Source organism: Solenopsis invicta, chromosome 1, assembly GCF_016802725.1.
Source record: "Solenopsis invicta isolate M01_SB chromosome 1, UNIL_Sinv_3.0, whole genome shotgun sequence".
Classification (NCBI taxonomy): domain Eukaryota; kingdom Metazoa; phylum Arthropoda; class Insecta; order Hymenoptera; family Formicidae; genus Solenopsis; species Solenopsis invicta.
The window spans coordinates 29,227,588-29,253,259 of record NC_052664.1 but is presented as its reverse complement, the minus strand read 5'-3'; the positions used below and the strand labels follow the sequence as shown (position 1 = coordinate 29,253,259).

At 33.5% G+C, this 25,672-nt stretch overlaps 2 protein-coding genes across 2 annotated transcripts in view; one reads left to right on the top strand and one right to left on the bottom strand.

Annotated features, from left to right (window-relative positions):
• The window catches only part of LOC105203659 (pikachurin), a 118,654-nt gene extending 101,251 nt beyond the window's left edge, over positions 1 to 17,403 (top strand). The window contains exons 10-15 of the mRNA XM_026134187.2: positions 4,135 to 4,358; positions 9,132 to 9,381; positions 10,066 to 10,361; positions 11,304 to 11,549; positions 12,244 to 12,347; positions 13,680 to 17,403. Of these exons, the coding sequence (XP_025989972.1) occupies positions 4,135 to 4,358; positions 9,132 to 9,381; positions 10,066 to 10,361; positions 11,304 to 11,549; positions 12,244 to 12,347; positions 13,680 to 13,828 (1,269 nt within the window). The 3' untranslated portion in view covers positions 13,829 to 17,403. The remainder of the gene's footprint in view (positions 1 to 4,134; positions 4,359 to 9,131; positions 9,382 to 10,065; positions 10,362 to 11,303; positions 11,550 to 12,243; positions 12,348 to 13,679) is intronic.
• LOC105203657 overlaps positions 1 to 25,212 on the bottom strand; it is a 168,300-nt gene extending 143,088 nt beyond the window's left edge. The window contains exons 1-2 of the mRNA XM_011172523.3: positions 24,865 to 25,212; positions 24,512 to 24,789 (exon numbers count right to left, since the gene is read on the bottom strand). The gene's annotated coding sequence lies outside the window, so the exon portion shown is untranslated. The remainder of the gene's footprint in view (positions 1 to 24,511; positions 24,790 to 24,864) is intronic.
• Positions 25,213 to 25,672: the final 460 nt, after the last annotated feature.

The window sequence follows — 25,672 nt, the reverse complement described above, 5'->3', positions numbered from 1 at the left end:
GTAACAAAACGTAATCTCTGCATTACATTTTTAATCGCATTATTGAAAGCATACAATTCTTTGGTTATTGTAACTACATAAATTAAAAGTATTATTATTAATTAAATATTGTTTATATTGTACAAAAAAGTTAATACACTGCAACATTATTTATCATCACCCAAGGTATATTATTTATCATAAAATAAATTTAAAACGTATATCTATGAAAAATACAAATATAAATTTATAATTACGATTTTCATGCGCGCGACACAAACGTAATGCAAAAGCATTTTCCACAACACGACAAAATCAACAGACTCGGCGCAACGTCCCCTCAAAGATCAAACGATCGCTCGGTGGTAATATTTAGTTTCAATGGCATATGTAATAACTGGCACGTGAGGCCACACGTACTCGATAATGCAACAGGGAACATTTCGGAAGTTCAAAACTGTCTCGTTAAAAATTTGTGAACCTATCAGTGGTTTTTGCGCGCCACAGACTGCCGCGAACATCAGGAGGACATAAGCCGAACAGAAGGACGATGTCGTAAGCGATGAGAAAGGGTGTTCCCCCGAGGTATCTTACGAGAGACGTTGCTGGTCTTTCGCATAATACAAGGTTACTTTTCTCCTGGCTCTCCCGCGGGAGCTCCTTATCACCGGGACGTAGCTTTTACGTAGCGGGAAAAGGAAAAGGGGGCCAACGAGCACGTAGGCGTCGTACGGGATAGCTGGAAATTTCTTAAAGGAGCATATCCCGCCCGACTTAACGGCGCTGCCAGGATTCCTTCCGTTTTGTCGTAATTAATTTACGGCGCTTTCGCGCGCCGTACTTTGAAGGGGCCGTTCGCGCTTTCGTGTTCCTTTGATTTTTCGAATTTTTCATCCTCTTCCCCTCGACGACTCGAAGAAAAAGTAACACTAAAGGATCTTTGAGCGCCCGAGCGAGGAAATCGAATAAGTGTCAAGCAAAATGGAAAGGCAGACAGAAAATGATATTTGTAATGTGATTTGTATGCATAACAAATATTTTTTTTTATAATTAAGAAAGTCTTTTGATATAAATATAAACAAAAAATAGTTTTCCACCGAGCAAGAGATTTTGATGAATTTTTAATAGTAAAACCTATTTTTTAATTAATTTGAAGTTTTAAATTATGTTTTAATAGAAAATTACGTTTTTTTCGAAGAAGTCAAATAAAATTACGTTCTTTTTGAAGAAGTCAAATAAAATTCTCATTTTGAGAAAAAACAGACAGATTTCCCTATTCGCAAAAAATATAAAAGTCTTATTATACCACAAAACATAATCTTTGCGATATTTATTTATATCGCAATGTTTTATATCAAATATATTTACGAATATATTTATAATTGAAAACTTCTTAAGAAATAAACGTGCGTCAAACTTTTTTATTTACCGTTCTAATTCAATATTTAATTGAAAACTTATCGCTCCAGCTCAATATTCAAGAGCATGGAAAAGAATAATCGATATTTCCCGACTTTATTTCTTTTTTAAACATGACTTGATGTACTTTTCATATGTTTATTTCTTATCGATCGGATAAATGGGAATATAAGAATTGAACTAGTTTAACGGTTTGCGAAATTTTTATAAGAGGAAATCTTATATGTCTAATGAATGAAGATAAAAAGATGAAATAAGGTAAAACTGTAGCGCAAAATTCATAGCGTACACATTAATGTTTCCCCGTTTGAGTTTTGTCGAGACACCGTAATGTCATTCGTCCAAAGATTGCGCGAGCGCGTTTATGTTTTACATTTTATCTTGAGCGAGGTAACTGACGTACAAACGATTATCAGTCAGACTCATTAAGACGGAAGCAGCCCGTTTCGACCTCTTACTGCTCTTAAGGCACTTGGTGAATGCAGCTATATTAAGGATTATCCGAGACAGTGACATACAACGTATTTGCATTCCGATTTACGAAAAGCGCAAAATCCCGTGTCGGCCGTAAATTAAATAACAACAGCTGTTTCGGGAGTTTCTCTACTTTATGCTTGACGACGAGAAGAGTTATTACAGTTGTCACAAGAGAAACGCGTATGCGTATTTGTGAGAGAGAGAGAGAGGGAACAAACATGTACGTTTGTAATAACGAGAATAATATTGTTTAAATTTATTATGATTATTGTTACGAATGAAGGGACAAGTATCTGCAATAAACGAGAAAAACGATTTTAAATACAACAAAAGAAGAAAACAAACACTTAATAATACAAACTGTTTTCGTACAAAATGTATTTTTAGTTAATATAATAAAAATATAATAATCAATACGGGTAAAATAAAAATACAGTTAAAATCAATATAGTTAAAAACATAAGAATAAAACTTCAATTTCCTGAAAGAAAACGTATATCGAATTAATTGAACAAATCATATATTAATATAACAGAAAAGTAATTAATACGATAATAATCAATTGTATCGATGCTATTTATTCACATTGTTGATATTTGTTTAAGAACGTTTGGGCTATACAATACGAGTTAAAAGTTATCAAAATTTATAAACTGAAGGCTTCTTTGGGTTTATTCTTTTTTTTCCTAATTAATAACAAAAAATTTTAATTTATAATACTTTTGCAACAAAAATTACTATATTTTGCTGCAGTTTTAAATAAATAACTTATAATCGAGTAAGTTAATCTAAATATATTTTAGCACAAATATTTATTAGAGTTTTATTAGTATATGTAACAATTTTCATTGAATTGGTAATGATACTTCCCCATCAAATTTGTAAAGAAATAAAACGCGATTTTACATAAGAATCAAGTAAACCAAAAATTAAAGAACTTATTTAAACCAATAGGTAAATTGTGCTCAAATTTTACGCAGATATTCAAACGAGTATTCTACGAAATTTTTATGTATTTAGTAATATTTAGAGACATGATCTATATATCCTCTTAAATGCTTATATTTTGCTCATACAAATAAAAACATTTCTTCTAAATAAAATATTCATATATACATAAGAAATCAAAATAAAATTATTTTTTGAATTTGCTGAAATCTTTCTAAACTAGTTTCTAAAATGTTTCTTCTTACTTTCTATAATGCATATTTAGTTCATAGTTCTGCTATTATAATATAATAGTCCCTTTTGGAATATCATACTTAGGAATACGATAAACGTTAAAGTCTCGCGTTCTCGCGAGGAGGGAAGCAGTTATGAATTATCACGGCAATTTCCTCCTTAAACTTACATTATCATTTACAGTAGGTACACGCGAGTTGGTATGATATTAACGTTTCGTATCCGAAACATTATCACAAGAAATCTCTATTAACATCATATCTCCAAATTTAGTTAAGAAAATACATATCGAAGATTATACATATCAATAATATCTATATCATCTTTTACGATTATCTATTCTTCCATATGTATATAAAATATATCCTGAGTTTACTTTACATTTTATATTCTTTTCTCCGCTACTTTTTAAATTAAACGTTATTTAATCTAAAATTTAATTTTCTGAACAAAGTCGGCCGCACTTTTGCATGTGAGAAAGAAATTCTTCATTAATAATTCTGTCGATATATAAGATATTTTGAACATATCAAGCAATTTTTTAAATTCTTGGTTAATTTAATTTATTTTATTTTAAATCCACGAAACAAATTGTTCTTCAATTATAAATTATTGTAAACGAATGGTTTTTTGGAAGTTGTATACTTCAAAGGAAGCTTAATTTAATTTTGGATGGATTTTAATTTTGCGATTTATTAATTTTAATAATGAATAAGGCAAATATTTTATGTTAAATTCTGAAAACTTGTAACAATTGATCGTCTGTATCTCTCTCTCTCTCTCTCTCTCTCTCTCTCTCTCTCTCTCTCTCTCTCGATTTATCGGTGACAAAAAATCAAACACGGATTGGTCAAAGATAGATAAAGCTTGCTAGACACAGAGAACATACATCCTGTATTTTTTTATGCCAGTCTACTACCACTTAAAAGGCACGAAACGTAACAAATACGAGGCGTTCGCCAGTCTCCCCAATGCAATGGCAGGCGATTAAGGGTGGGCGGCAAAAACGGGAATGCATTTGCCCGGTAACGACATTTCCATGCAATCTCAGACCGCAACGGTGTTTTATTCCCGCAGGTTCCATCCTTCAACGGATCCTCTTACCTACGTTATCCGGGATTGGCGGACACGTCGCTGTCGTGGCTGGAATTGTCCGTCACGTTAAAACCGACCGCGCCGGACGGCGTGATACTCTACAACGGCCATCACAGCGACGCCACCGGTGACTTTATTGCTCTCTATCTCTCCTCGGGCCACGTGCAGTTCACCTTCGACCTCGGAACAGGACCTGCCACTTTGAGGTAAGCCGATGGCCCTCGACAAAGTTTCTGCAAACGGTTCCGCCGAGCGCAACGAACAGCTAGCTCGAGGTGACAATCCACCCTTGGAGCTGTTCGCTTCGCGATAGATGTTACTCACACTGTGCGATGTAGCATCGGCGACGGGGCGCTAATTGCATCGTTTGCGTATGCATCGTCAGATAATTAAACCGACACGTGTGCCGATATCGCGAACGCGATACGCGAAACGATCAGGCTTTCTTTTTTTTTTATATATATATTGCTTTGCAAAGGGAGTTTTTAATACGATTTAATGCTGATATTCGAGTTAATTTAATTCGTTGCACTAATTAACGACAAATGAGATAATTGTTAAGCAAAATTGTTCCAAAGCTGTGACTGCTCTCTTGGATAAACGTCGGAAATATTTAACAAGCGATTGCATTCAGGATATTGTATTTTTTAATATCGATTATCATTTTTGAGATTATTTTACGATAAGCAGAACGTTGATAAGCGCTAATGCTAATCGGATTGTTTGATTTAATTTCGTCGTAATAATGAACAACAGAATTATCAAGTAGAATCGATCGAAGCCAACAATTACATATACTTGTGTGGATAATTACTGTAAAAATTAATTAAATAATTTTAATTATTTACATTAAGTTATTCTGTATAAATTCTCTTTAATATTTTTTCTCGTGTAAAGGAATATTATTCAGAAAACTAGTATTTTAAAAAACTTGTGTTTTTATTACTTAAAACTCTTTATCTCAAATTTTGAATTCAAAGAAAATAATGAAATTATTTTAACGAATGTAACACACTACCTTTTGTATCATATTAATATAAAGTTATTCAAAAATATACTCTTGAAAATAAATTTACAAAATGCTTCGCATTCGCATTCTGATAGCTTGACTATCAGACTGCTTTCAATTCCATTGAATAAAATCTGAATATTGGAATATCTATCTATACATCACAATTGAATAAAATTTCAAACAAATCGATAATTCAAAAAAAGATAAATAATGCGTTAGATTTATTGCAATATATGTGCTATTCAACAAATTTTATAATATATATATATACATTATCTACACATATATATTGGATACATATTGTTATGTAATTTATATTATTTAACGAACTTTTAATCGATTTTCTTGTGAGAGTATCAGAAGAGATTATGTTACAAGTTTTCAATTTGCAAGATTATAAATTTTAGCAACTAAGCAACACCTTATTAAATCTTAACAACATACTAGCTTCTACTTTCAAATTGCAAGTTTGCTAGAGAAAGTAGAGATTTCTTAAAATTAAATAAAAAATAATAATTAAACGAGAGAAAATAATAAACATTTAAAGAGATAATAACTATTTATACCTCGATATTTTTAATAAAATAAATCGCTTTTGAAAATATGAGAATACGTTGTTAAATTATTATGTCACAGTGTAAAAATATTTTTATAAACGTAATGTAATTCATCATTTTTGCTGCGTGTTGTTAATAAATTCATAACGTGCGTGTATATGAACGCTCTTTTGAATAATATCAAATTTATTTACATTTTTAGTCACAATTTTCTAGCCATGCAGAAATCATTAATATGCTATTTACAATTCAGTAAGCTTAGACAAGGGATAAATCTTACGCGAATATACGTCTCCTTTCCGTTAAATAAAAATTGACCGCTACAATAATCCGGGCTTAAAAAAAAAAAAAAAAAACGCGAATGAATTATTACGCGCGCTATTAAACAAGGATATTTAAAGCCCGTGTCTGGAAAAAAAAGAAGCAGTTAACAAGCGAACCTCGAAGTTCCAAGCGCGCCGTATCTTTTATCATAATAGCGTCTGGCGAAAAGTCCAATATGAAAATTTCCGACTTCATCCCGTTCCTTTATTAATTAGCAATTTACTTCCCGCTTACGATCCCACGAACCTCCTCCTTTCCGCCACCCTCCCGCACCTGTTCCTGTCCTTTCCTACCGATTCGACATTAATTATGCAAGAATTTCTTCTGTCGAATCCTCTCGGGAAAGGAGTGCCGGTCCCCGGAGGAAGAATCCATTGTCTACGGAACACGCGCCCCGACTTCCCTTTGCGGAATTCAAATTGAATGATCCGACTTTGTGGCCGCGCGCGTAAAGTTTCCGCGGTACGTGCGCGAATTTTCGTTCTGCTGTGTCCGCTTGGAGGAAAACTCCACCTGGTTCTGACTGGCGGCTGGCGCGGCCTCCCGGGCGTCGTTGCGAAATCAAATCGATGGAGCGTCCGTCAATATCGAGTTAACGTCGATTATAATTGTAGACGTGGCTAGGAGAGCTGCCCGCGTTAATTGCTTCGCGCGAACGCCGCGACGAAAGGTGCCGCTCCAATTTTTCAATGCGAGAGTACCGTTCTACTTTTTTGGCGCTAACGTGTTTTTGCGAGAGCTTCATTTCGCGGAGAGTGCAGTTGCTCCGGGCGGAATGTTTTCCAACATTAGATTTTCCGCGGAAGAGGTGCGATGTAAAAATACGATAGATACATATATCCTCTATAAATTTAGCGTAAAATCGTCGACAGATTGATTTTTCGTGAGAGCATAAATAGAAGACATTTTTGCACGAGATTTTATTTTCAAAAGTATTAAACTGTTCAAAAAATCCATAAAAAAAGTAATATCGTCTCTCTTTTCCAACATCGGATATTCTTCAAGAACCTTACGTCATACTTCGCTAAGTTAGAAGGATCATATCGTCCTTCATGCTATACTTCATTTTCCTGTTCAGGGTTCTTATAACGAAGACGATAAGGAAAGATTAGAATAAAATACGTTTAGTGAAAATAGTAACAAAGAAATTAATTTGCAAAAAATGTATCGCAAATAAATAAAGCTACAGTTACAATTTCAATTCCAATAAAATAACTAAATTATTTCTTTTCATTTGAAACACACAGTCTTTTATTGAAAAAGTATTAAAAGCACATCCGTACTCAGTTTCCCAAAAAGCACGAAAAAAACAATATTTAAACAAATTTTTCATACAGTTTTTTATACATTACTCATTTTTATACATTGCAATAATGATAAATATAACTATTTAAAAAAAATTGTTATTTCAAATTTTTCTGTAAACAAAAAGAGAATTTTGATGAGAATTCAATATACTGACAATGAGTGAAAGTGCTAATGATACTTTTATTACTCTACAATCAATAGATCAAATGGTTTTATTAAAATTGCAATTAAAATTATATTATAAAATTTTAATAAATCAAACTGGAAAACTTTGATTTTTGAGCTATGTCACGGTAGCAAATGAACTGTATAATTTTCAATTAAAGTAAAAAAACTAATACTTTTATGCTCTTTTAACATCGCTTTATCACAATTATATGATTACCTGAATTAATTTTTAAATTTGAAATGATTACACACAACAAATGTTATTCCCCTGCTAAGAAAAGCGACTGTTCAATTTTTAGTTTTCTTTTCTCAAGTAACGGTTATCAAATTGCGAAAAATATTTTTATAACAATAATCTCAAAATACACTTATTATTTACTTGAAATAAATAATATTTACTTAAAATAAACTTTCTCTGTGTACACACACAGAAAAATATACGTTTGAATTAAGTAAATATTAGATACTTATTTATTTCAAATATTTCACAAGTTCATATATCCGCAAATCTGTTGTAAGTTTATTATAAGCATCAAATTTATTGAAAATACAATATCTTCTGAATCGTAGTAATTTATTACTTTAATCAAGAATATTAAATTAAAACAAAAATTCAATTTTCTTATAATGTATTTTTACATTTATTAGTCAAGGTAATCATGTACGTTTCGACTCTACAGAGTCTTTTTCAGTGTGATATTATAGCTTTACATTAGCAACGTATTCTAACACTAGTGTTTGTTTAAATCAAACGCAATTAATTTATGATATTATAACTTTACATCAGCAACACATTCTAAACAATAGTGTTCGTTTAAAACAAATGCAATCAATTTACAATAATAATAAACGAAGAAGTTGAGTAAATTGATTGCGTTTGTTTTAAACGAACACTATCGTTTAGAACACGTTGCTGATGTAAAGCTATAATATCATAAATTGATTGCGTTTGATTTAAACAAACACTAGTGTTAGAATGCGTTGCTAATGTAAAGCTATAATATCACACTGAAAAAGACTCTGTAGAGTCAAAACGTATGTAATCATCTTGACTAATAAATGTAAAAATATATTATAACAACACCTTAATTTTTGCTCGTCTTATTGGCCTTTTTTGTACTATTTGTTTGACTTATACGAGCTACTTTTATATTAATTCAATTTGCTTATTATTCTGATTTTTCTTTAATACAATTTTATAATTTCTTCGAAAGAGTATAAATTCTTATTTTCAGTATAAAGTAATGCATTTTTTTCTTAATTTTGTGATGAGTATATCTTAGAACAATTATCAAGAAAATATTCTTTGTTAAAGATAATCGTTACTTACGGGAAGAAAAAAGCAAATTCAGTAAACGCTTTTCTCTAGCGTTCTGGAATTGGTACTATTTCTGTTAATTCTGTTAGCAAGGAAGACGTCACCACCAGAGTAAGATGATAACTTTACGACAAAATGTATAATTCATACATATAGATTCGTATCCACTAATTAAGAAACTTTCTTCTCTTTGTCTGATAAAGTTCTCAGGTTTCCATATGAAAATATCCCCCGGCCCTTCGAAAGTTAATGATGTTGCATTTTCAGTGTGGTATCTGCATTATCGTTTCAGAAGCGAAAATCCGGTTCGTCTTGGCGAGTGGGTCGAAGTTCGGGTCTCCAGGACAGGTCGTTTAGCATCCCTAGAAGTTGAGGACGATCCAGGCCAGGAAATCCTGGCGCCCGGAGCGTTCACGCAATTATCCTTACCGCTGAACCTCTATTTGGGCGGCGCGCCGTCCTCCGACATGTACTCGCCGAAGATGAAAACTACGGCCAGCTTCGTCGGCTGCATTCAGACGATCGTGCTGAATAATCGCGAGGTAAGAACACCGGGATTATACAGGCTGCTCCGAAGTTGCGCGATAGATAATGCTACCGTCGGAATGCCTCGGAGTTCGAGCCTCGCTGCAGGTCTGGCAGATAAGATATTGAAACTCCCACTTGACTCGCTTGGATTTACATTTCTATCGTTTTTGCAATGGCATTTCATAAAAATAGGTCGAGATGAAGTGAGAACGTAAAGTAAACGTGATGTATAATTACAACTTAACAGAATGACCAGTAACAGGGAGAAGCGAATACATGTAGCAACGATTTAATATAAGATTCATATCAAATAAAGTCCGCTTAAAATTAAATCAAGCGCTTCGAAATTAAACTCGTAAAAAGCCCTTCAATTTGGTTTTTCACAAGAAATATTGAGATCCCAATATCTCTAATAAAACTGGTTGAAAACTGGTTACACAATACACGAATATCTCGATTTTTTTATCCCTTTAAAGCCAGCCCGTTGCACGCGAGAGAATAAGAGAATCAATCGAAAGTGACGACCACGTTTTGAATTGTGTGAAGATTGAATCTTTGTTTTGATAGAAATATTTTTGTCGATACAAGCAGATTCGCTTCGTTTTATTATTACTTGGACCGAATTTTCTCTATTATTTTGAGTATTATTATTGCCATTTATATTATCGTTACTCATGTTATCACGATTCTTGTCATAGATGGGCATCCTAGCCGAGGCACTAGGCGGGGTAAACGTAGGAAATTGTGGGCACGCCTGCGAGGCCAGACCGTGCGGCGATGCGGAATGCCGGCCTCTCCGCGAGCGATTTACCTGTCGGTGCCGTCCAGGTGTACCGCACCCTTGTCCAGCACCGGACGATTATACGCCGTTGGTCTCGCCACCGGCAAGAGCGAGCAGCAACGCCGTTACGTCCGTGAGATATGACAGAGCTGTGCCCAGTTTCACCGGCAGCGAAAGCTATCTACATTATAACGACGCCGACACGATGAAAAGGTGCTCTTACAAAAATAATGAGTAACAAACATCGATAACAATAAATTCCGAACGCTGCACTTCGAATATGTTAACCGATTGAATATTTCAAGTACAAAATCAAGAATTATATTACAATTATAATAATTCTTTCCAGAAATATCGAAAAAATATTGAAATAGAATATAAATAGGTTTTTTTCCCTCCCAAATAGCTAAAAATTATCTCTATTTTTGCGGCATTTGCCATTGTGTTTTAAATTATTTATGATACGCGACGCTCTCTGGACGAGAATACTCGTCAACTGACACAATTCCACCCTCGTGATTTCGTAAAGTGTGTTGACGATCCGTTTTTGTAATTTAAAAAAATTCTGTTGATCCGTCTATTAACGCTTTATTTATGCGAGCGTGAAATAATCGGCAGCACGCAAAAGTTCGGTAAATGTCAAAGCGACATGTCGTCGGTGTTTGAAAGGCGAGTGGGGCGGTAAACAGCGTTACACGTTGCACTACACAATCGCTCCTTGACCTGATTTAATAGCGCTGCGTTAGTTTATCGAACGTTCGCGTCCACGCACAAGTAGCAAGTGAGCGATCTGAGGAAAAACAATTTTTATTTCGTTAAATAACTTTAATTCATGCATAATGGGTTGTCTAATTATATTTGACGAAACGATTATATAAACTTTCCAACACGGTGCTTTAATTTTCGCGTCTCTTGCTCGTATGACGTTATTCGTGATAAAGAGTTTGTGCCACTCTACGCTCTCTCTGTGATTATACAGAATAAGTTAAATGTAATAGATTATATAAAACAGTTGCTGATAGTTAAAATTGATATTGCAAAGCTGAATTATTTCTCCGTAGATTGATCTTTCCTCGCATTTCCGCGTCGTCGCGTTCATTGAGATTCCCTTTTTTGCTCTTTCTCCCATTAAAACGCCTTTGTCATTGTTCGCAGGATAATTAGCTATAGGGTAGATATCAATATGAGATTCCGCGCGAGCAGCAGCAGCGGCCTGTTGCTGTGGAGCGGCCGCCAGTCGGATCCTCAGGAACAAAGGGACGAGAACGACGATTTCCTCGCCCTTGGCCTGGATCACGGTTATCTCACTCTCGCGTATAATTTGGGTTCCGGGGAAGCCGTACTACGGTATAATCTCACGCGATTGGATGACGATCTATGGCATCGTATCAGGGCTGTTAGGTAAGAACAAACGCTTTCTGCGCTTCGTTATCCAATCCTCCCTTCCGCTTGCGCGCCTATTTTTAGAATATTTATGTATTTAATTTACTGATCAATGTATAAAGAGAAGAGGCATTGAGAGACGTGTTACAATATCCTATTAAATCTATGAGAAAATAATTATAATTTTCACGATTTTTTACGATCATTGCATGTTTTGTTGATAAATGCAATACACACATTTAGATGGATTAAATTAATTTTTAACACTTTGATTATTAGAAAGCAATTAATAAATAAAGCGGTAAATTAAAAAGCTACAACAATCTAGAACAATTCTATTTTAATTAAACAAAAATGAATCTAAATTCGTTAAAAAATTGTTAGTTAGAAAATACATAGTTTCTACATATGTATATGCAACTAGAATATTGTGTGCAAATGTTGTTCTATTTCCAATTTTCCACATAGCCGAGTGGCTTGCGGTTATCATTTAAAATGGTACTATTTCCATGAAATTTTATGAAAGAAGAATATTTTTATAAACATTCATGTATTAATCTGCACCGTCCTTTTATATTTCGCCGAAAGCGATAAAAAATATTTGTGTCTACCTCTTTCCAAAGCAAATCGCTTTTTATTAAAACCGGAGAAAAGAAAAATGTTTATGTTCGAAATGGGTCATGGAGCAATGAATAACATTGACTTTTTCTAGAAACGAGCAATGGGCATCTCTCGTGGTAGATAGCGGTACCGGTGTCTCAGCATCTTCTCCGGGACAATTGAGACAACTGAACACCGATACCGGTCTTTACATTGGTGAGTAATCAAATTTGGTATCATTACTACTTATCACAGATTTAAATTTACTCTTAATCTTAAAACATAAACTGCCGCTGATACTTCTTCCTAAAAAAAACTTTGCAAATTTGTCCCCATAAAGTATAAAAATATTGATAAAATTAATTAATGTTTCATTGTCTTAAAAAATTCTTTATTTAAGAATCTTTAATAGAGAACAACGGAAAAAATAAGTGAATTTATGCTTTCAGAATGACAAGTTTAAAAATGGTATGCTTTTTAAATTGCTGAAAATGATTCTGACTTTTAAAAAAATTTTAATCAAATTTTGTGTCATTACTACTTATCACAGATTTAAATTTACTCTTAATCTTAAAACATAAACTGTCGCTGATAATACTTTTCTCTGAAAAGATTTTACAAATTTATCCCTATAAATTATGAAAATATTGATAAAATTAATTAAAGTTAAACTGTTTTAAAAAATTCTTAATTAAAGAATCTTTAATAAAGAACGACGGGAAAAATGAGTGAATTTATGCTTTCAGAATGATGAGTTTAAAAATGGTATGCTTTTTTGTAGTTTTAAAGCTGCTAAAACTGATTCTGACTTTTCAAAAAATTGTATTTTTCGAGAGTATTAAAATAAGCATATAAAATTATTAAATATATAAAAAGCTATTAATATGAGAACGATATGTTAATAGAAATGTAAAATTGTAGTAAATGTGTGAACGACACAAATTAATAATTGAAGATCTTATTCGGTCAAAGTGGATCTTGGTGCTTAAAAATATTTTTTATCCGAATCTTACAATTTTTAGTAAAATACAAATACTCTGAAAATCCCTGAAAGATTTAATGAATACCAATGCTCTCAAGTGCCGTACAATTAATAATTTTCAGCAACAATATCTTTATTTTTATATATCAATCATTTTTGCTTTTTTCAAACAAAGCATAAATTAAAGATAAAAGCATTATCATGTTTTATTAGCAGATAAACAAGTTGTAAATACAACGATTTAATAACGTTGGCAAAGCTCAACAATAATAATTTATAATATTTACAATATTTTATTGTTTAATAGCTTTACATGCTAAGTTTAATGAACTTTCCCAATAAATTAAAATGTTTTGAAGATTAGAATGAAATTCAGTAGCTCAAAATCTACAAAATAAAAACATACCGAACCAAAATCAGCCTTTTTACTCATCGTCCTTACACTTTAATAATTGTACTTTTACAAAAAGAATAAAAAGTTGTGCTTGCATTTTTCGGATTAAACTCATTTTCATATACAGAAAAAGAAAATAAATTTTATCATGGAAACTCAATTTGTTTCGAAGGTGGTGCACCGGATATCGTGAGGACAACCGGGGGCAGGTACGCGAAGGGCATCGTAGGTTGCATCAGCGACCTCGTGCTGGACTCGGACTTCTCCGTCGCTTTGTCCTCGCCAGCACAGGCGACCAACACACACTCGTGCATCCCCTGAAAGAGAGATGTCCGTGCCGTCCGACGTCAGGTGGTGTTGTCGGGTCCATCCCGAAGCTAGGATATGAAAATTTAAGGATAACGTATCACACCGCGGTGAGATAACCGCGGCAGATAGTGCTCCGCGAAAGTGCATCTGTGTCTCTCGTGCATCCACACGTGCGGCCGCGTGTAATATCCTACATGCGGCTCATCATTTTTGTACAGACTCATCCTTCCACAGGTGGAACTCTCGAGAAGATGAAGATCGAGTGGGTCGGCTACTCGACACACTCGTCGTGCGCGGCCATCGACTACTGGTAGGCGGCTTTGTAAATATTAGGGCGATCCAAGATACTGCGGAGATATCTATCACTTGCCTCGCGGCATTGATCCTTGGCGCTGCGACTTCCTGTCGAGCCCTATGCTCGGCCAGTCTTACAATTAGAATAAGGTTCGATCGAAAGCCTTGTGCTAAAACGAGATAACGATTATGATATCTCGGCAAAGTTGAGGCAAAAAATCATAAAAAATGAGGTTCGCTTCCTCGTAAGTCGTTAAATACAATTAATTGCAACCGTTCGTCATTGAAAGCTCGTTGCACTGTCTTATTTATCCGCAAGTTATAGTTACTCCACTTTATCGTGTTTCTTGAGAATTGAGATAATTCAGAAAGAAATTCATTTTAAACGCAACCGTTTATATGATTTATAAAAATTTTTTTTCCATACAAAGAAAATAATAATAAAAAATTACAAGTATAACTAGGAAATACCAAACATACAGTGGAAATATATCGAAGTAACATATCTATTTTTCACATGAGTGTTGCTGCTAATAAGAGTTGAAAAATTTAACGCGATTGTGCACGGTGAAATAATACTCTGATGTACAATTACTAACTAAACAAGTACGACAGCTTTTCTACTTTCATTCTTCGTAAGTAATTATCATTAAGTAATTCTTCATTGAGTTAAAAGGATAAAAATTTTCGCTCTACAGTCGTTGCTACTTTTCAACTTATTTCTTTGTCTAATTAAATACTAAAGACGTTATTAAAATTCGAATGGGAGAGTGCGAAGCAAACGTACAATAAATTATACGAAAAGATAAGGGAACTTGTTCGTTATATACAACTTCTAATATAATTTATTAATTCAGCGAAATTAATCAATTATTGTTGTCCGCCATTTTACGTGCAAAAATTACGAAAGAAACTTTTTATCGCTAAATTCACGGTATTTCCCATTTTTACGGAATTACAGCAAAATGATGATAACTGCACCATCTTTCAAGCAAGTTAAACGAAAATTATTTAAATTAAATGAAAATTCGCTGCAATTTTTGCAATCTTTTTTTTTTAATCAACGTTCGTGCTAAATTATAGCCTTTCACTCATATCTAAATTTGGTCGAAGGATAATTTAAAATGGAATAGATTAAAATTGGCAGCAATTACGTTTCACTTTCGCTCGAACTGGGAAAAGTGAAACGCAAATCAAACTAAAACTTTCGTCCGGCACTCACGATTAGACCACCGTGCTATTAATAATTTTAACTTTACTTATATCTGAGTATTAATGGATGCCTCTCTCGAAAATAATTTTATAACTAAATTCACATGAATCGGATTTCTGCTTGTAATAAAATTTATAGTAATAACAATGTTTATCACAACGATAGTGGAGTCAATGAAGCGGCAAGAGTGCATTAATTTAACACTCTACAAAGCAGAACTTCATTCAAGAGCCCGGTAACGACGCTTAATTTACGTAAGCGTGATACGAGAGGATCGGGACTCGTGCGAGAATATTGCGTAGAGCATCCGAAAGGAAATGGAAGTCGTTGCACCAGGATAATGCCCGGCAGGATATAAAATTTGACGGAGCGCGTCTCGATGACGGCTTTCGGCCTAATAAGATAAAAGTATATAGAAAAAGCAACCCCTCCGCGTCAATTTTGATTATTCCCTCCGACCGGATGTTATCTTCGACACGAGGTGTCATTATCTTCGATCTTTACGAATTCAAAGCATTCAATGCTACCGAAAAATTCGGAGCGCGTCTGGATCGGCGCTTGATAAGACCTCAATTGAAGAAGAATTCAAACAGAGAATTCGAAAAGAAAAATGCGAAAGAGAAATTAATGTTTCTCAAGAAAAAGGGAAATAAAAATTTTGTTTCGTGAAATTAATTACGTTGATAATTCCGTTCTATATTTTTATTACTGCTGTATGCTTTTTTAATTCTTTTTAAATAATTTTTACTTTTATATTTCTCTTTTAAATTAAATTTTTTAAAATAATGCAATGATAATTTAATTCATTTTTTAAATAAAAAATATGTAAAATATATTCTATCTAATATTTTTTTGAAAAATTGTATTCTTGATAAATATGCCCTTATGAAAAAATATTACTGCCCAAAAAATTATACATAAAAAATTACACACATGAGAGATAAATATTCTGCTTAAACAAAAGTCTGCTACTACTAAAACGATATAATACCACTATTATAATGTAAGAAAAACTATATCTAGCACCGATCCAGACAGTGAGTGCTCGCTGCTCCTACGAATCATTGCGTACCGCAACTTTTCTAATGATCTTAGGATTTATCACGATCTTTTTCTAGCAGCTAAGTCACAAGCGCAGCTACGAGCACGAGTTTAGTTCCACGACGATATCGAAGTTAATATTGTGATCAATACGCGTAACTACTAATAAAAATAAGAGAAAGAGGGGGAGAGAGAGAACGAGAGCTATGTCATGGACCAAACACCAACACTTGTATCGCCATCTATTCCAACGAGAATATATAATACGTAAAATGCAACTTCAGAATGCAAAGTGCATATCCTGATGATAATGCAGAAGTCGCGTCCTTCATAAATGATCTCATCCGGTGTTGGGCAAACTTTGCAAATGATTTGTGCAATATATGGATCCTTAACCGTTTCGTCCATAAACGCCATATCTTAATATTTTAAGATTACAACAATATTCTTAAGCAAGAATTTGCCGTTTGTGTTAATAATAATGCAATTTTTAACTTCATTACATAGTAAAGACACCTAAAATCATTGTGTGTTGGTAAATTGAGACAAATATGTATTTAAATCGCGAGTTTCTGAAATTATTTAAATGACAAAAATGTAAAACAAATAAGTTGCTTAATTAATGTTATAATATACTATAGGTATACGAAATATTTGTATTTCATGGCTTTGTGTGGTAAAAGTAAGAAATTATTATTTTAAACAAATATGTTACAAAGTGACGTAGCTAATATCAATTTTCTCTCTGCAATGATGATTAATTTGAAATTAAATGACATTTTGTTCAACGAAGGAAAGCGAGGAAACGAGAGGATAACAATGACACTTTTACATATACGTATAAAAAAAAAACAAATGATATCTTTATTATGCAGATCGTCGCATATTTTTTTATCTTCATAGAGCGTTTCACTCAATCCTATGAACACATTTAGCACTACCGGTCGGAAAATCCCAGGTCAATACGTATACACATCCCACGAGGAAAGAGACAGGGAAAGAGCAAAAAAAAAAAGGGAAGTGCGACAAAAATGAGCGAGAAGAAATGAGGTGAAATAACATAAGGCGTAGAGTAATCGATGAACTTCACTTTGTCATCGCACGAAAATGATTTTAAAATGACCTACTCAAACACACACATCATAAAAGCAATCGGCTGTAGTCAATTTTGTACGGATGTTATTTTTTCGGGACTAAATATAATATATCAAAGATGGGTGGTAGTCGATAGTAGAAAATGTAATAATATACGATTTAACTGATTGTACGTCGAGAATTAGCAGAGTAATTATCGTTCTCATTAATCCTCTCACGTTTCAACGTAAAGAAAAATCAAAGCATCTTTATTTAACGAGGGGAGAATGATCCTTTGGGTAAAGAAATTTATATTGTTTTCTAGTGTAAAACAATTTGGTTTTTCTTAGTAATTTATGATTATTTTTATTATTATGTATTAATGAAGAGATTTAATGTGTTTCAGCTTTAAATAGAAATTATAGTCAAATTATTTACAAACTGCGCGATTTAATATACGTTGAATGTTTTTATTTAAAATATATTTTTTTCGCGCGTGGTATATTATACATGTATAACGCGTGGGAGGATTAAAGGCACTTTTCTAGGGTAATTCAATGTACAATATTTCGCGTAAGTATATATTAAGTGACTTGAGGCACTTTTGTGTTTGTACGTTAACTCGTTTTGGTTAGCATGTACTCTGTTTCTTCGAGCTAGCAAGTAAACACGCAGGAATCCACGGACGCGGAGAATTTCTCGGGAAGTCCAAGTATGTTCTGCTGGTTTTGTAATTGCAACGCATTCAACTCGGAAATATGGTTCCTGGACGCATTCCACCCAGTACTGTCGAAATTACTCGAAGTGTGCAACTGTATAATTCGAATATTCAATAATAATATTCCAGCAGTGGTAATTATTCCAAATGGGATTTCCCCGAGTATCTGCGTGCTTGAATTGAGCATATTCGGATCGATAATTATTCCATTACTCCAAACAGCAAACTCTTACAATAACAATCAGTTACCTGGCGTACGAATTTTGAAAGCAGTAATAAATTACGTCTAAATCAAGTTGCGGCAACTTGTGATTAAATATCCGATCTAGTTTCCTCAGATTGATATTAAGTATTCCAAAAAAAAAAAAAAAAATGTTTAACTTTGCTGATACTTGATAATTATTTCCATTGCAAATATTTGGAATTTTCTTATAAAGCGTGAAAATAACAATTATGCAGTTGCCCTTTGAGTATTCGACGGCAAATCTAATTTTAACACCAACGTGCGATAGTATACCGAAGCTTTAATTAAATTAGCACTTGCCTTCGCGCTTGTCGTTTCGAACTTTTAATCGTGCGTTTTTCATTCAAAGATCAAAAAGAGAAGAGGAAAGTTTCATATCCATTATATGTAAGAGCGGGCGACATCCCTCGATAAGGCATGAATGAGAGTCCTTACGAGAAAACGAATGTGATCAGGATTCTTCTTTTTAATGTTTAAACGTGCTATATCGAACTAAAACAAGAAACTGTCACTTTGTAAATTGTAACAGTTTCATTTGCGAATCGGAGCAATTTCTACAGAGATGGAATCGATCGATAAATCAAATACTTTAAATTGTTTCCTTCCTGCAGAACTTGATCTAGATTTATTACAATGCGTCAAATTAAGAGTTCTCGAACTCTTTGAAAATCTTTAAGGAATATTTATAATTTTAAATATACAAAAGCAATATATGTTGAATATTTAACGTAAAAAAAATGTTTATATCTAAATATAATAAGCAAAAAATAGTACATATTATTCTTAATAATGTGGACTTATTGCTTATGATTGCTGCCTAAGTAATTATATCTTATTCCTTTATTCAATAAAGTATATAATACAGTTGCATTGAGGCAACCGATTTTAAAACGCGTGACAGAATCAGTTTAAAATGTTCTAAAAATATTCCATTAAAAATTACTATTAATAGAATATGGCGGTTTTTCATTGAAAGAATTGACTCCAAGTCGATTAGAAAAACGGCGTTACTTTCCCATACAGCACAGAAATTGCAGCAACATTGTTACAACGTAGCAACAATGTTGCAACAATATTTCTGCAAACAGAAGATTGCAGAAATATTGTTTCAACGTTGTAACAATGTTGCTGCAAGTTCTATGCTGTATGGGTTTCATCGATAGAATTATCTGACGATAATGAAGCATAGTAATTTTTGCTTAACTCTCAGATAATCTGATTTGATCTGATTGAATGTAACTATGAAGCATTTAAAAAAAAATGTTGCTATTATTTCATCAAATTTCAACTTTTTGATCAATTCTGCCAAAATATTTTTAATTATTTAAAAATATTTTTAAACAAAATTTATTAATATTTTCTCAACGATAAAAATTGTAAAAACATAAAAAATATGTGGAAGAGTTATAATTAAAAATGAATTGATGTCAGTGGTAATCAAAAAATATTTAAAAAGCAGATAAAATTTTTGGCAAATGTAATAAAATAATTTCTCTGCGTTATTAATTAATTTTATAAATACAGTTTTTTATTAAATTACTAATTGTTAGTTTTTTATTAAATAAATTGTTTGATCTGTGATGAAAGATACAACAGAAATATATGATAATTAAATAACATCAAATCTGTCGTTTTGAAGCTTCTTTAATTAAATAAACTGTCAAACAAAAAATTGACGTATCTTATATCTATATACGTAAAGAAACGCCGTTTTTCTATATGCGTCTTTTTTAATTTTCAAATTTAACTCGAGTCGGTGTACCTATAGTAGAAAAAGACAGGCACGTAAAAATCGGTCTCGAATTCGCTTTTAGAACGTCACAATCGACAAAGAGCTATTCCTGTCGATTTGATTGTAAAGGAGAAAGATAAATGCAATCAGACGTTCGCATTTGATTTCGAGCACCGTACAAGCACCTATACATCGAAGTTGTTTCTTATTATTTTGAGTATATATACAGGATGAGCTGTTTAAACAAGAATATGGAGACCAAATAGAAATATTATGAACAAAATAGAGAATTAAGAAATTCGTGGAATATATTCAAAACTAATTGATAAAGAAGTAAGGCTTGTCCATGTTCTTGTGAAAATAACTTGTCTTGCGCGTTTCTCGATGTAATCCTGCGCGAAAATAGTTTACCTGAAATTCTACGAATTTCAACCCTTTCGCCAATTTTGTTTGTCGAAGGCATTCAAGATTGAATGACAAGTAAATTTCCATGCTCTGCAAATTTACGCAGTTTACACAAGATTACAATTTGCACAATTTACTTGTATTTAGAATATACGTCGTTAAAACGGAAGGTTTTCAAGGCGATTTCTAAAATCTCTTAGAAAAAAAATGGTGGTAAATTAATTGCGAATTTTCGCAAATTATCTGTAAGTCACGAATAACGTAATTTTGATCTATTATTTACATAAATGTGCAAAGCACTTTAATTAACAAATCTTAAATCCCACTCTTCATTTTGTACATTGATACTTATTAATTCGGACACGCAAATAATCGCTTACTTGCTAAGGTTTAGCGAAAGGGTTGAGGCGCGATCACAAACGTTAAGGAGAGAGAGAAAGAGAGAGAGAGAGAGAGAGAGAGAGAGATTTTTAAGCGGCTCGGAATGATATTCGACGATTAAGCACGTGTAATAAGGCTGATACGCGTATATGTACTTTTTACATCATATCCATTTAAACCTAAAGCAAATCGCTGGATATCACACCTCAAGAGACAAAAAAAAAGAGAGAGAAGAAAAAAGCAGGAAGAAGCACTATATTGAAAAGGAAAAAAAATATCAATACATATTAATATATAATAGATATTATATTATTACTGAATATTATATTAATATATGATGCTATATATATATTAACTATTTCTATTATGTCCGTCTGCAAAGTCTATTAGAAGAGTCTATCCTGTCAACCTATTCTTACGTCCCGTGTGGATCTCCTCGGATATCTATGTACATACACAGTGTGCGTGCGCGTGTATCAACGAGCGCGTAATGTCGCGAGGACGAAGACGATCCCCATCAAAACACTGTGCTCCCGGGGATCCGTGGCGACGACGACGACGCGAATCTTACGTGCGAATTTCAACGATACGCGTGTACGCGCACTCGTACTTGAGACTCGTCGGGCGACCGCCGCAGCAGCAGGTCGGCCCGAGAATCTCCCGTCCTCGTTTCAGACGATCAATGTGTAAAGATCTTCATCGTTAAATGTTCGTGAGACGATCGTGGCAATAAAGATAAGGACGCTACGTTCGCGACCGTTTGCGATTTCTCGCTTCAATCCTCTCCGGCGTTGTCGGGCGCGTCGACGCTCGCGCACGAATTATGGAAACATTGTGGACATTAATCTTGGACAGATGATGCAATGAGCGTGTCGCGAGGATCAATTTCTTCGTCGATTCCGACCGACGCCCATCGGAAGTTGCGTACTTACGAAAAATGCTGTTATTTTATTGACCCAAATAGTCGCTGATTAACTGAACTTAGAATTGTATTATTTAATTATTTGTGAAAATAAAATAATAGCGCATCTACAAAAATATTAAAATTCTTTTCGATCAAATTAATTATATGAATAAGCTCACACGCTCACTGCAGTAAGGAATTTATCGCAATTTATCTTGCAAATTTTCTGCAAAGTGTTCGCGATTAAATAATGATAAAATAAATAATATGGAAAGAATAATAATATTCTCTTTTCAAACAGAATGAAGATAATTAAATGGCTGTACTGAAATTTCAGAAATATCGATTGGTGTCGCGAGGTCACAATGATATGGAGATAATTTAAAAAAGTTGGATACGTGACTTTTGAAAATGACTGCCCTTTATCTCTATAAAAATTATTGAGAAATAGTTGCAAGCGCTTTCATACCTTTATATCGCTTTTCTACGCATCCGTTACGTATTAAAAATAACAAATTAAGATTGTTATTAAGTAATTAATAATAATCGCGCATTGTACGCACGCACGAATTTTGCCGCAATTTCGATTAGAATTGCCGGACGTCCAGGATTAATAGAGCAATTTTTCTGATGGTTCAGAACGATTGTTATTGCTCATGCGATATATCAAAGTGTAACGATTGCACGACCTTATCAATCTGCGTGTGCCGAAGTGCGTTATCGCGCGTGAACGTCGACGTTTGCCGACGCGGCCCGTATATGGCGTGATACGACTCCGTATGATTTATTTCGAGGGTGTTCGGTTAGTGCATACGCCCCTGGCTCTGCGATTCGACGGAAAATTGCGGACCGCGTGCCGTTTACGAGCGACCGATTCGCATCGACATTTTATACGTGTGTGATTTACATAAACCCGAAATTGAGTTGACACGATGGCGCACATCGGTCGACGCGGCACGATTATTTAATGGATTGTGTACGTATACGTTTGAACACGCAGTGGTTAAATTCATATGAACTATGAGCAAATGTGTGTGTCTCAGCCCATGTTGTCAAAGCATCAATAAAAAAAAAACAGAGATTTTATAAATCGTGCGATGTGGCGAATCGTTTTTTCTCCTATTTCCCATCCACGCGCTCATATTTCTACCTTATCTTTGATTTATTACAGAATGCGGTGGTGCAATAATTTATAATGATAGAACTCTGCTGAATGATATAAATAATCTTTTAATGCTCACCGATGCAACCGCGCGACAGCGAGGCTGCAGTACTATGTAGATTTCTGTGCAACATTTAAATATTTCGGCTTCGAAAAGCGCGCTATCAATTATTCTTTAATCTTGATTTTACGTTTAATAAATGACAAAGATAAAATAATGCAATAGAGTTAATAACATATTTTCTGAGCAGTTACACCGAGAATAAAAATTGTTAATTAAATTGATTGTTGATTTGACTAAATTTTTTAACTTGAATTTCTTCAATTTAAGTATTTATATATTTAGCCTAAATACATAAATATTTGAATTAAAAAAAATTTAATCAAATTAAAAAATGTAGTCAAATCGACAATCAATTTAATTAACAATTTTTTTTCTCAGTGTAGCTGCGTTCAAAATAACATATATATATGCATGTTCAAATAAAGTAGTACTCAAAAGAATTAATATTTTAAGAAATAATTATTCCGCGTGTTGAATATTTTAATTATCTTTTAAACAGTTACTATAAAAAACAATTCAGTTAATTAAATGATTAGATTGTGATAGTCAATTTAAAAATATTTAAATGCAGAAAATAATCGCCATTACTACTAATTAATTCGTACATTAAAAAAAAAGTTTAGTAATAGCTACCAAATGTTGAGTAAAATGTTAATTAAATATTTTGTTAATATAATAAAAAACAATTTAACTTTTCTGAATATCTACTAAGTATACTCCATTTAGTTATATTTTATAATTAGTAATATTTATAATTAGTAATATTTACAAAATATTTAGAAAAGTAAAATTATTTTCATACATAAATTTTGAAATTTAAATATTAAAATTATAAACAAATAATATTGTTAGCATTTATATCTAGTTGACTTTGTCGCTTGGTTAGTTTCTATTTTTGTTTTTTTCAGATCGTCTTTAGGATGATGTCCTTTGATGGAGGTATGTGCTACGTGATATCTAACACGTATTTCGTGGTTTTTAATAATTTTAAACTTTTTCCACTTTTGAAATATAGACTGAGAAAAAGAAATCAAATTGACTAAATTTTTCAACTTGATTAAATTTCTTTAATTGAAGTACTTACATATTTAACTCAAATACATAAAATATTTGAACATTAATTTAAGCATTTATGTATTTAATTTAAACATCTATATATTTAGCTTAAATAAATACGTAAATACTTGAAATAAAGAAACTTAATCGTGTTGAAAATTTTCATCAAGTTACCTGTTTTTCTCAGTGCAAGGAATGAAGACAGACTGTTTAGACACCCTGTATATACACGCGGAATATAAAACAGACATATTACAAATACTGATTTCATTATTATAGAAGTGAATCAAGTTCGCGCCAATAGTTGGCGCCTAGAGACATTAGTGACCTCTGTAAGTAACAAGCAGAGTTACGTCGTAAATGCTCAATCCTGATAACATGATAACAAGAAACAATAAATCACTCACCTTCGCGGTTACTCGCCGTTGTCTGATGCCTCCTGTGTGGAGTTCCTCCTCATTCTCTCCTTCTCTCTCATGCTCTGTTACTGTAGCTCCTTCGTGGCACTCACACAATAATCACACGCGAGAACTGTTGATTTTACAAACGCGCGGCATTTATTTACACGGCATGTGTTCCGATCGCGCCCTTCATCATATTACAACGGAAGAATAATACACGGAAACACGACCGCGCGCGCAAAAGCAATTTTCCGCCTAGCGACATTAGTGACGATAACCTCGATCTGTAAACAACAAGCAGAGTTATATGCCGTAATTAAATGCTCAATCCTGATAACAAGAAATAATAAATCACTTACCCTCGCGGTTGCTCACCGTCGTCTGATGCCTCCTAGAGTTCCTTCTTCTCTCCTCCTCCTCTCTTATGTACTGTTACTGCAGCTCCTTCGTGACATTCACACAATAATCACTCGCGAGAACTGTTGATTTGACAAACGCGCGGCACTTGTTTACACGACGACACTCCGATCGCGTCTCTCATCACATTGTAACGGAAGAATAATACGCTGAAAGTACGACCGGAAAGTACGACGCGTAAAAGCAATTACCTACGACGATTCGCTTGACATCCGCGACGTCAAATCATCATCGGACGACGCCAACGGCAAAAGGAATTCGAAGCTGCGCGGCAGACTTCACGCGGTAGAGACGACTGTCGCCCACTGTCGTCGCGACACTGCGTTTACTGCCGCACTTTAGTGAGAAATGATAATCAAATCGATATCGAATCGATAACAAATCGACATCAAAATGTTGATTTCGACGTCGAATCGATGTCAAAATCGTCGTTTTGATGTCGATTCGATATCGATTCCATTATCGTTTCTCACTGGGTTGTGTTCATTTTCGCGGAACTTTAAATGAATGTAATAAGCATAAATAAATATGACGAAGCACGTGTTTTAGAACATTTATACTTGTATCGCGACGAGATAAATGCATAAATGAATACGAGTTAAAGATCAAGATTAAATGTTCGCGGAATGTAATAGCCGAAAATGTGACTGTCTCTTTGCCGATTACTCGTGAGACAGATTTTGACCAAATAAATTGAATGAAACAAGCGTTTAGATAAATAATCGATACAAACTTTGATGTCATGAATTT